General features: G+C 28.8%; 1 protein-coding gene across 1 annotated transcript; it reads right to left on the reverse strand.

Moving 5' to 3' along the window:
• Positions 1–11,495: 11,495 nt before the first annotated feature.
• LOC136083318 (uncharacterized) lies at positions 11,496–12,158 on the reverse strand. Its single transcript, XM_065802717.1, has one exon. It carries the CDS (start codon positions 12,156–12,158, stop codon positions 11,496–11,498), a length of 663 nt encoding a protein of 220 aa, XP_065658789.1.
• Positions 12,159–12,581: the final 423 nt, after the last annotated feature.

The following is a 12,581-nucleotide window of genomic DNA, read 5'->3' on the forward strand; positions in this document are numbered from 1 at the left end:
ATATATATATATATATATATATATATATATATATATATATATATATGTATATATATATATATATATATATATATACACTAGATGTGATGATAGGGCGACAGTGTATATTTCGTAGTTCTAAGGCTACAGTTTTTAATTTTTTTTTTTTTAATATATAAGCGACAATTATATTTATTAAATATAAGCTACATTGATAAAATATTATGTTTTTAACTTGTTAAACTAAAAGTTTTGTAACATAATGAACATTTCGAAATAAAGGTCGCCTTAATGTTATGCAAACACTATTTATATAATAAGGCGACTTTTACATGTCGCTTTATTATACCAGATTAACATTTACAAGTTTAATTTCTAGTTTAACCCCGAAATTGTTTATTTGTGGAATTGTTTTAGTTCGATTTCAAAATCAAATCTGGAAAATTGATTTAAGCGCCTAAATTAATTTCTTGATTTAAGCCCTCAAAATATCGGTTTAGATTTGATTGACTTGTTTTTTTATTAAGATTATAATGTGCAAAAATCCTACAAGAAATCAAATGCTAAAATTGATATTTGAGTTCTTAAATTATCTCTCGTTTTCAAGCAACATTTTAATTTGATAAATTTTTATAGATAAAATTTTGAAAACAAAGTGATATTACATTTATCCACTGAAATCGGGAGTTGAATAAAATGGTAAAAAAAGCGAGATATTATAAAAACCTAGTTTTTTAGGTTTAAAAAACAACCTTTAGTCAGCTCTGACTAAAAGGGGACTATTTTAAGAAATAACTTAAATATTAGAGAAAACTATATTTTACAAAAAATATATTTTTCTGTTGAGTAATTATGTCTATACACAATAATTTATTCCGCTTTATATACAAAAGCATTTTTAAAGTATTAAAAGAATCGCAATTCTCAAATTTTTAAATAACCTTGTACAATTCCTGACTCTTTTTAAAATTGATGCACATAATTTCATTTCATGCAAGTGTCTTTATCTTACTGTAAAGTATATTTATGTTACCTTTAGAATCTTCAAAGTATCGTAGAATCTTTATTTAATATAAAGAATCTTTACATTAAAGTATCTTTATTTTACTATTATGAATCGGAATTGTGGATGATTTTAATAATAACAAAAATAAAGTTTATTATGAAAATTTATATTAAAACTTAATTATGGCTTTTTAACTTAAAAAGATCAACTCGTGCATAGTTCACTGTTATTTTTATTACGTAGAATTTATTAAGGGAAGATTTCAGTTTTATAGAACGTATCCTAAATGTAGATTTACGTTAAACCTACATATATCGTACGTTGAGATACAACGAATATTAAATGTATATGAAAAATTTGTTAAATTTTTTTTTATCAAATTATGTTACCATTCCAAAGTTTTCGATGTAATACATATATTAAAATATATACAAAAAGATGCCTAATATTTCATTTTATAACTTTTACTTTTAAATGACTATATTTATCTAGTGCTATATTTATGTTTTTATACTTTTATGGCGTTTATACTACGATATTTTGAAGATTATATATATTTGCTAAAATAACTTTATAGATATGGCTTCCACTAGGCGCCATTTTATTTTACTTTCTTATTTGAATTCTTGCATAAGGACTTTTCGATATTTTAGATAGCGCTGCGTGAACTCCGAACTTAGCATTTAATTTAAAAAAAAATGTTTACTATTGAAATGGTAATATAAAATGCCCACCTAAAAATTGACCCTTTACCCTAACTGTGAGGGCGAAGAGTAAGTTTAATAATATATATATATATATATATATATATATATATATATATATATATATATATATATATATATATATATATATATATATATATATTAAGTACAAATCTTCGACCCTTCAACAGATTTTAAATTTTTTTGTTTATGCGACACAATGGTCGCAAAAAGTGACCAACGAAGCCGTCCAGTTACGTAGACCTGGGAGATGTGAAAATAAAATCAGATTGTAGGTGGTGTCATTGAATAAAAAATAAAAATCATAAGAAAATATAAAATGTGTGGCAAGACTTTCGTGAAGTAGAAAAACGAAGAATAGACGATAAGGGGGTATGGGGAGGAACAACTAACGCTCTAGTCACTCTGAGTGTTGAACATATGCAACAAAGAACAAATATTTGATATACTGAATTTAGAGACTGTTGATGTCTACAGGTGTGATGGTGTAGTGCATTAGTATATATCGTTTAGTCGTCTCGTCTGGTCTCGTTATGTTTTCGTTCACTTTCAAATCGGGTGAATAGAAAGCTAAACACACTCACTCCTTGCGCTTATGGGCTAGCACATCAGAGCCAGACGTAAGACCTACAGAATGGATTTCAATTGATTGAATGCACACATTAGTCACCGTAGGCCACAAGCCATCGCTCTTAGTCAAAAGAGCTACTGCCCCGTGCTGGTGTGGAATGATGTGCTATGGAGTGAGATTTTAGATCCGAGCACATAGTCAGCGAGCGCTGATCCGATGTGCATTGTGGAGCTTCCGAATGAACGTGTGCGTGAGTGTTAGCGTAGCCATTAGGTTATTGAGCGCCGTAACCACATCCAGCGGGATAGCCTAATGTCCGTTTTGTCGTTGTAGTGTACATTGGAAGAAGTCGGGGCTCACCAGCCACAAAGAATAAATTTGTTTGTTTATGCGACACAATGGTTGCAAAAAGTGACCAACGGAGCCGTCCAGTCACGTAGATCTGGGAGATGTGAAAATAGAAGTAGATTGTAGATGATGTCATTGGGTGAGAATCATAAATGAATGTAAAGACTATTTTGTAGGAGGAAGAAAATTTTAGGACTCAGGGATTAGGTGAACAACAACTCACGCTCTAGTCATACTAAACAAATGATAAAACAATGGTCTATGAGTAAACAAGTCAATATCGATCCGCTGGTTCATTAAAGGCAAGCGTGGCTAAAATCATCGCACCATATAAAAACAATAAAATAAGTAGATAACAAAATATAAAGTAAAATGATAAAAAATATAAGTACGAGCAATATAAAATGAAAAAATAGGCTAGTAAATGTGCTACTATATATGGTCTAAACTCTAGATAACCAACTGAAAACTGATAATCACCTGTGTGAGATAAAAGTATATAAATGTCGTTAATGTAACAAATTCATAATATAAAGCTCACCAAGCGCTATAATACGTGGGTATAAGAGGTAAAGAAATGTTGGTGCCATGGTAACCAATCAGAATTAAGTAGTGGATAATGGTGATCCCCCTCCTCAGGAATGCACTGCGATCACCAATGACGTTTCGGAGAGCCCGAGACCTGCACTAACGCCACTCGTCAGGGGCGTGTCCTTGCAACAGATCTCACCGCCTGCACTCTACGTCATGCTAGTCAATATTGCAATATAACAGGACTACACTACAAAAGCCAAAAATCCCAATCCCTATCCCAGTTTTTAATACAGCTCCAACATTCTTAGAGATCTCATGAGGGTGGTAAGGGATGCGCGTGGTGTAAATATAAGCAAATATGTTGATACATATAAATATCATGTACACTTACATTAGAAAAGACAAACGTGTACACATGCATGTATGCGTATGTATAAAAATAAACAATTTAATGTATAGAAATAACACAAAGCAAATAGAAAATAGAAATTAATAATTATAGAGTAACTTACCGTTTCTTTTATGGCTGAAATGTGTCTTATAAATATAATAAGTAAATATCACTCATAATCATCGAAACTCAGAATGTTTGTCGTTAGTATAAAAGTAGTTAGTAGAAAATATGGTAAAAAATCTGGTGACTCCAATAGTATGAGAAATATAAATCTTGCCTGATAAGTAGAGACAAAAACTATCACACAAAACAGACTCAGATAAATTAAAAAATGATTATATGTCCAGACGAGACGACCAAACGATACATACTAATGCACTACACCATCACACCTGTAGACATCAACAGTCTCTAAAATCAGTATATCAAATATTTGTTCTTTGTTGCATATGTTCAACACTCAGAGTGACTAGAGCGTTTGTTGTTCCTCCCCATACCCCCTTATCGTCTATTCTTTGTTTTTCTACTTCACAAAAGTCTTGCCACACATTTTATATTTTCTTACGATTTTTATTTTTTATTCAATGACACCACCTACAATCTGTTTTTATTTTCACATCTCCCAGGTCTACGTAACTGGACGGCTTCGTTGGTCACTTTTTGCGACCATTGTGTTGCATAAACAAACAATGTTATTCTTTGTGGCTGGTGAGCCCCGACTTCTTCCAATGTACACTACAACGACAAAACGGACATTAGGCTATCCCGCTGGATGTGGTTACGGCGCTCAATAACCTAATATATATATATATATATATATATATATATATATATATATATATATATATTAAGTACAAATCTTCAACCCTTCAACAGATTTTAAATTTTTTCAAATAATCTTTTGATTAGCAAATGTTAATAACATAATGTAAAGTTCCCACCACCTCAAAATAAATATGTTGTAAGATCGTGACTTTAAAGCGCTAAAAGTTTATTATACAAAATTTTAATCCCGATAAAATTAATTAAAAGAGCATAAAGTAGAAAAAGTGTTTTTAATAACTTGAATTTTTAACAAAAACTTTTACACATTTTGGGTGAAAGTTCGACTATTATAGGTATTTTCGTTTCCAGGCTCCAAAAACATGTAAATAAAAACATACAAGTAAGTTTGGAGTTTGCAGAATGACTAAAAGAAAAAAAAAGATTGTTCAATTATAAAAAAGGAGATTAGAAACAATATCAAACTTTACTACATCACTCAATTGGGATACTTTATTTTTATATGAAAATGCAGATCAAATGTTCAGTTTACTGCTTTCATACTATCGTCCTGTTTGTAAAGATTTTATCCCCAAGGTTATCAAAACAAAAAAAAGTATGATTTTTGGGTTACTTCACATATTGAAAGCCTAATCCAAGCATAAAAACTGCTTGGCATATCAACTTTCAACTAAATGGAAGAGTAACAAACTTAAAACAAATTATAATCGGCTTAATCGTTCCGTAAAAGCTGAAATATTTAAAGCAAAAAGAGCTTATGAAAAAGATATAATATCAAAATCGCAGAGCAATCCAAAACTCCTCGACAAATACATTAATAAACAACTAAAAATTAAAGAATTCGTTCTCTTAAAAATACTACAGGTAAAACTGTTGAAGCTCTTCCCGATATAGTTGACTTGTAAACTCTCAATTCCTATCTATGTTTACTTGTGAAAGCTCCGAAAATTTTTCAGTGTTAAACCAAAGTGATAATAAACCTGAATGCATTTATAATGAAAACTTAGGTTTCTTTATACCAGACATTATTAAAGAACTTACCGATCCAAATCCTTATAAATCTTTCGGATCTGACAGTTTGCATCCCTTAATACTTAAGGTGAGTGCTAAAAGATTTGCAATTCCATTTGTAAAAATCATCTATGAATCATTTAATTCTGAAATTGTACTATCTCTCCAGAAATTAGCAATTATTAATCTAATCTATAAAAAAAAGATCTGTTGCATGCTAAACTTTTGAAAATCATTTAAAAAAAAGAAATTTTAAAGCACATCAATGATAGTAGCCTGCTCTATACAAACCAACATGGCTTTCTTTGTTATAAATCATGCGTAATCAATTTATTTGAAACTTTGAAATTATTTCGTCCTCCATAGCATCACACCAATCTATCGATGTAATCTATCTCGATTTCGCCAAAGCTTTGACTCGGTATCTCATAGCCGTATTATGTTGAAATTAATATTTTTCGGAATAAATGGCAAACTCTTACAATGGATTAATTCCTTTTAATTAGGCAGAAAGCAACGTGTTACAATTAATAAACCAGCTCTTAAGAATCTGTTCTTGGCTCACTTCTTTTCATTTTTTACACAAACGACCTTGCTTAATTTACTGAAACTTCTGAGTTATTTGCACATGATACTAAACTATTTTCTAGATCTTTATCACACTTTAGTTTTGTTGATCTGCAGGATCGTCTACGCTTGGTAAACGAGTGGTCAAACTTATGGTTGCTTAAATTAAACATTTCAAAATGCTGTGTCACCCATTACGGTCAAACCAATCCTAATAGCATTTACCTTTTGCAAAATAAACAAGGTTTAAATGAATTCCTAAGAAGCTCCACTAAAGAACGTGATTTGGGAGTTGTTTTTACATCTAACCTCAAGTGGAGCATACACAGTCAATCAGTCGTCTCTACTCTGGAGTCCCGATTACAAGGGAGGGTGTGAATAAAAAGGTGGGTGGGAATTTTTACGGAAAACACAAAAAATAATAATGTCAACTTTATACAAAACATGACCACGGTTCACCCCTAACAAAATATTTCCAGTTTATTCAATAAAGGAACATTTTCATTCACCTTGGGAAAATAACTTTTGCTAGTTTTTCAGTTTCAGAAATGTTTTACGTTATATTTTTTAAAATTTGTTAAAAAAAAAGTAGGGGGGGTAAGAGAAGGTCAGCAACTTGTGACATAATATTCTAGAGGGGTCTAAATTTTTGTGACATCTTGTGACGAGGGGGAGGGAGGGGGTCAAAAATTTAAAAAATTTGGTGACGTCATTCATGGACGGATCCTAAGATCTTTTTGAAAAATAAATTTAGAACATGTAAAAGTAAAAATAAATAAAAGAAAATAGATATAAAACTGCGCTAGTGTGCAATAATTTCCAAAAATTAAAAAAAAAATTTAAGTCCGTAGATAAAACGTCCGTAAAACTCTTTGACTCAAATTTAAATTTTTCAAGTGTTTTTTTCTTTTTAGTAACTATCTGGTTAAGGGGGATTTCCACATGTATACGACTATATACAAATTTAGTTATAATGTTTTGATGCCAAAGTTGTTATATAAGAATATGATTGAGACTTATTTTGCTAAAATAGAATTATAACATGGATGGAGAAAGTCCATATTTTATTTTCTACATACAATGTAAAACAAGATGTAGGTGAAAGGCGCCTATGATGGCATACTTAACTTTTAAGTTTCATTAATCAGTATCCTGAAAACCAAAAATAAAAGTTTTGATAACGATACATTCCTTGTTACATGAAGAACAATAATAATTCTCGGATTTTTATCAGTTTTGTTTTTTTATACGTTATTCCTATTTTCGCTGGGGTTTGTACTCCAATAATTTTTAATAATTTTTTTTTGGGATAAACGTATAAACTTTAATTGTTTCTTGCAAGTAATGGCAGTCAAAGGCAGCCAAGGAACCTCACTTACTTTTTCGTAGCGTTGTTTTTTACTCCTTTTCAATTCTTTGTTTGTTAACTTCACGTATAATAAATTATATTAAAAATCATAAAAATACAAATTATATTTTAAATAACAAAAAATGAGTTTTTATTCTTATCAGTTAAAATAAAAAACTTAATTTTTTCTTCATTTTTAAAATAAAAAATAAAACTTTCATGACAAAAATAATAAAATTTTTTACATCAGAAGATTCCAAAATTTTGCAAAATTTGGTTTCAAACTACCTTATCTTATTTTAATGCTGTGATTTTGAATAATAACTACCCCCGATATGATATAATTATGGATAGAGATTGCAACACCGGTTAACCGGTTTACCGATAAATCAAATAAAAATGAAGAATTTTTTACCGGTAATTTTGTCGACTATTACCGGTAAAAAAATTTAAAAAATACAAGAAAACTACATAAATTCATTCAATAAAAAACTACAATACATCCATTTAATAAATAATAGAAATGGAGATATATAATGTCCCCTTTTACTTATTTATGTATTTTTTAGTTATATTCGTTACGTTCACGTATATGTATATATGTATGTTTTATGTTTATAAACATTATAGTTTTGAAAGTAGATCATCTTAAAAACCTAAGTTTATAAAAACCAGTTGAAGAGGTAATAAAATAACTAATATATTGCGTATTTCATGCTGAGAAAAAAAATACTCATCAGCAAGATGCTGATGAATTATACATTTTCAGTCGAATTTGAATAATTCATTGACAATTTCAAAATACTTCATTAAATCAATCAATTGATTGATGTAGTTGTTGTGCTATTAACATCCAAAGATGGTTTGTCACTTGTTACTTTTTGTACAAACAGAACATTGTTAAGTGCTAAGTGTTATACCAATATTCAAAAACTCTATATACAATTCAAACCTTTTTGAATTAAACGCAAACTTTGCTATGGGCCTAGCGTCAAGCGTAGACTCCATTATTAAAAACGCAAATATAGATCTGCTAGTCAAACAATTTCAATAATTGTTATAATAATTTGCCTTTTCTTAAAAATAAATGATATAGTGCTCCAAAATCTTTTATTTTTTTATTAGTGTAGAATCAGAAACTTTCTCTTCTACCGAGCTTATCATGACAAATATATCGCTACTAAGTGACCAGAGCATAAAAGATGCTTCTTGCAAGCATATTTACATAAATATCATTTTAATTTTCATATACTTTATATTGAAAGTTGAATTTAAAAAGAAAGAACTTATTTGTTATATTTATATAATTACTCAATAAAATTTATGTTTTTTTTTTCTTGTTGTATTTTTTAGTTGAATAAATTAAAAGGAATTTGTAATAATATTTTTACAGCTTGGAATTTTGAATTCAAATGGTCTGCAATTTTAAAAAGTATTGTGCATTTTAGAGTAATATTAGAATATGTGCAAAATTAATGATAATTTACCGGTTAACCGGTAATGAATTTACTTTACCGAACTACCGGTAACAAATAAGTTCGGTAAATTTGCAATCCCTAATTATGAGTTTTTTAAGATTGTCTCTAATATCAACTTTATTGCGTGTAATAATGCATAAAAAAAATTGTTTATAACTTTTTAGGTTTTAAAAATCTCAAATGATTTTGATTTCTATATATTTTGATTACCATCATTGCATCATGCTGAACACTCATAAAACTATAAAAATTTATAAAGTATATTTAATGTATATATATATATATATATATATATATATATATATATATATATATATATATATATATATATATATATATATATCTGTAACAAAAAACATATATCGAATCATGATCATAATATCATAAACTTGATTTGTAATATGCTATATGTGCAACATGGTGTAGCATTTTTTTTGCTTTATTACTTGTACACTAATAATATTCAATAGTATTATATGTATATATATATATATATATATATATATATATATATATATATATAAATATTTATGTATATATAAATATATCTGTGTGTGTCTGTGTGTGTGCTTGTGTTTGTATATATATATATATATATATATATATATATATATATATATATATATATATATATATATATATATATATATATATATATGTATATATATAAATATATACATATGTATATATATACATATATATATATAAATTTAATACCAAAAAATTATTTAATATAATATAATTATAAAATATATAAAAATAAATTAATTAATTAATTGGTTTCATTATTAAAACAACCAATATACAAAAATAAAAAATAAAAGTCTGAAAGTAATCTGTAAATCTGAAAACCACCAAGTATATTTCTAAAAGTTAAAAATAAATTTGAAATAAGCATATGCTAAATTTTTTTGTAACTCTGAACAAAAGTAAATCTTGCTTGAAATCACAAACCTAATTTTCCGTGTTTCCATATCTACAATCACCAGAATCATCTGTATTATAATCAACATTGGATGTCTCTTCAGCCAGCTTGTTTTTTCTTTTGCACTTTTAAGAGCGTCTAGAAAAATTATTTATATTTTGTGTACATTGATTTGAATATTTAGAAAAATAATATAAACAACATTAGTTAAATGTTATGCTCTAAACAATTTTAGTTTTAACTTCTTGCAAGTCTATGTATATTTTTTGCTGTTAAAAATTTGCACAGACAATATATTTTGGAAATAGGAGAAAGAAGAGATCTTCTTTCTACCATTACCAAAGCATTTTGTATATGACTAATTGATAGTCCCTGAAGGACATTTAAATATCCTATTAAAAGAGAAACACTAAGAATCTCAAAAAATTTAACAATACTTACTTGCAGTTCCCAGAATTTGTACTTTGTATAAAAGCCAGTGTTCTTCTGGATTGCTGCATGTTTTTTTAGCATTCAACACTTTGTTTGCTGATTTTGCTGGTGGATAGTAAAAATTTAATGCAGTTTTATTTTTGATTAAATTATTAACATCCCAGTTGAGTCTGTCAACCATCCAGTTGATGGGCAGAAAATCAATCTCTTGAGTCTCAATATATTCGAGAATAGCATACATTTTTGAAAATTTATTATTGTAAAAAGTACTGCAGAAATTAAATAAACAATAATAAGTCATGTAATCATAAAGCTTATAACTTACTCTTTCTTTAATTTTTTAAAATCAAGTGAAAATAATCCAAAATAATTTTTGTCAAAATAGAAATTTTTGTATATTTATTTATTTATGGAATAGAATTCACATTGTAAACTATATTAATATGAAAAAAACTTGAAAACAATTTTATTAAAAATTATGAAAAATGCATTTGAGGTAAAGCAACAAATCCTTGTTTAAAAGGGAGTAGAATATACTTGTTCATGAGACTAGCAATAGGAAAGGTTCGTCTTATGCCAGTAAGTTTGGTAACAAAGTATATTGAAAGCGGAATGGAACTAACTGGATCTGAAAAAAATAGTTCCTTATCTTCAAACTCTTCAAACACAACTAAAGCGTCATCAGGCTCAGCAAAGGTGGAATTATGCAGAATATTTTTTACAATTCCTAACTTATTTTCAACCTTGAAACAATTATCTCCAATTGACGTGGAAACAAAATAATCAGCTCCATGGTAATGTTTCAATTGGATATAAGTTTGGTATTCAACAGGCATAGGACCATCTAAATGAATTTTCTTCAAGATTGGTTCTTTTTTATTTAAAGTGTCTTGATTGATGTTGCAGTGCCCTTCAATAATTCGGCGTACCACTTGACCAGTTGGATTTTGAGGCTTGCGAACTAATTTTTTCAATCTTCCTCGGTAACTTTCAAATGTAAACGCTGACACATTATCAAGAACACCATAGCGTTTAGCATCACTTGGTAAATGTATTAAAAAATGGATATTATATACAAGTTGATTTTCACCATATAACTTTGAAAATGTGACCACAAAGTAATTTAATAGTTGTTCGGCATAGTCAAGATTTTTTGACAACAAATTTGGGCTGAGCAATATTCGTATGGCAACAGACAAATCAAGGAAATTTGAATAAACTGTGTCTTTTAAAACATTTTTTAAGACAACAGGCCCAGTGTACAATAAAAATTGTCTTAATTCAGTCGCTTTCCATTTTTTATATTCTGAAAGAGATCGTGGCTTTCGTGAAAACTCTCTAGGGATGTGTTTACAAATAACAGCTAAGTTGTCAGATATCATGTATAATTGTAACTAAGATAGCTTACAACCCCCACGCGGTCCATGAATCCATTGAAACAGAATCCTACGCATAGCACCTAAACACACAAGGTGCATATAATCTAATGGAAATTCTGTAACCATACCACAACCCAACTCCTCCAATGGTGAAGTACCTACATGATGCTCAAAATATTGACGCTCAGTAAAGATTAAGTCTGTAATTAGTGGTGCTGCTATATTGGGTAGTGTAATTTTGTTACACCATTTGCCACACTGCATACATCTCTCACATGAATTATAACCAGAGTGAGGCTTAATACATTTAATGAAAGCCCTTGCTGGTGCATTGCATATTATAGCATCAATTTTCACTATATAAGTTTTATTATTAAATAAAAAGCCATGTTGCTTTAAGCTCTTCATTGAAAAAAAGTCATTAAGATATTCATCAAGAGAAGTAGGTTTTTTTGTACTACTATATATAGCAATAGGAAAAGTTCCACCTAATGGGCACTCTTTCAGTGAACCAAGAATTGGCCAAAAAGAAATAGAATTGCTGTTAAAAAGTGGCATACCATCAATGTTAATATTAGTATGTAAAAGGTCAACTTGAGAATTGGGAAGATTGAATTTAAAAATATTTCGTATCCAATACTGCACCCCCAAAATAATAATATTCTCCACCTGCAACATGCTTGATATCAATATTCCGACAAGTATTTAAAAGAGTTCTTTAATTAGTTGGAAGCTCAGTGTGTAATGGACTCAATATACGTAATAAACCTCCTAAAGCTGAATGAGATACACGAAGTTTATTGCTCAATCCTGCAACATATTTCCTAATGTACAGTCATCATTTTTTATTATTATCATCAATATCGTCACTTAAGGTGCTGTTAACTTCATCAGCTTCCAAATCACATCTACTATAATCAAAATCAACACTTGATTTATTTTCAATACTATCAGAGAGCATTTCTGAATACTTGGTTTGTGATCTATCAAAAGTAGTTAAACGTTCATTTCGATTTTTGTATCCATTTACATTCTGATCAAAACCTTTTTTTAAATTACTAAAGCTTATGTCATCCAGAGTCCTCGAGGTAATAGCAGGAT

Source organism: Hydra vulgaris, chromosome 08 (assembly GCF_038396675.1).
Source record: "Hydra vulgaris chromosome 08, alternate assembly HydraT2T_AEP".
Taxonomy (NCBI): Eukaryota; Metazoa; Cnidaria; class Hydrozoa; order Anthoathecata; family Hydridae; genus Hydra; species Hydra vulgaris.

Excerpts from the sequence above, each read along its gene's own strand:
- LOC136083318 (XM_065802717.1), bottom strand. The coding sequence starts at position 12,158 with ATGTTGCAGGTGGAGAATATTATTATTTTGGGGGTGCAGTATTGGATA.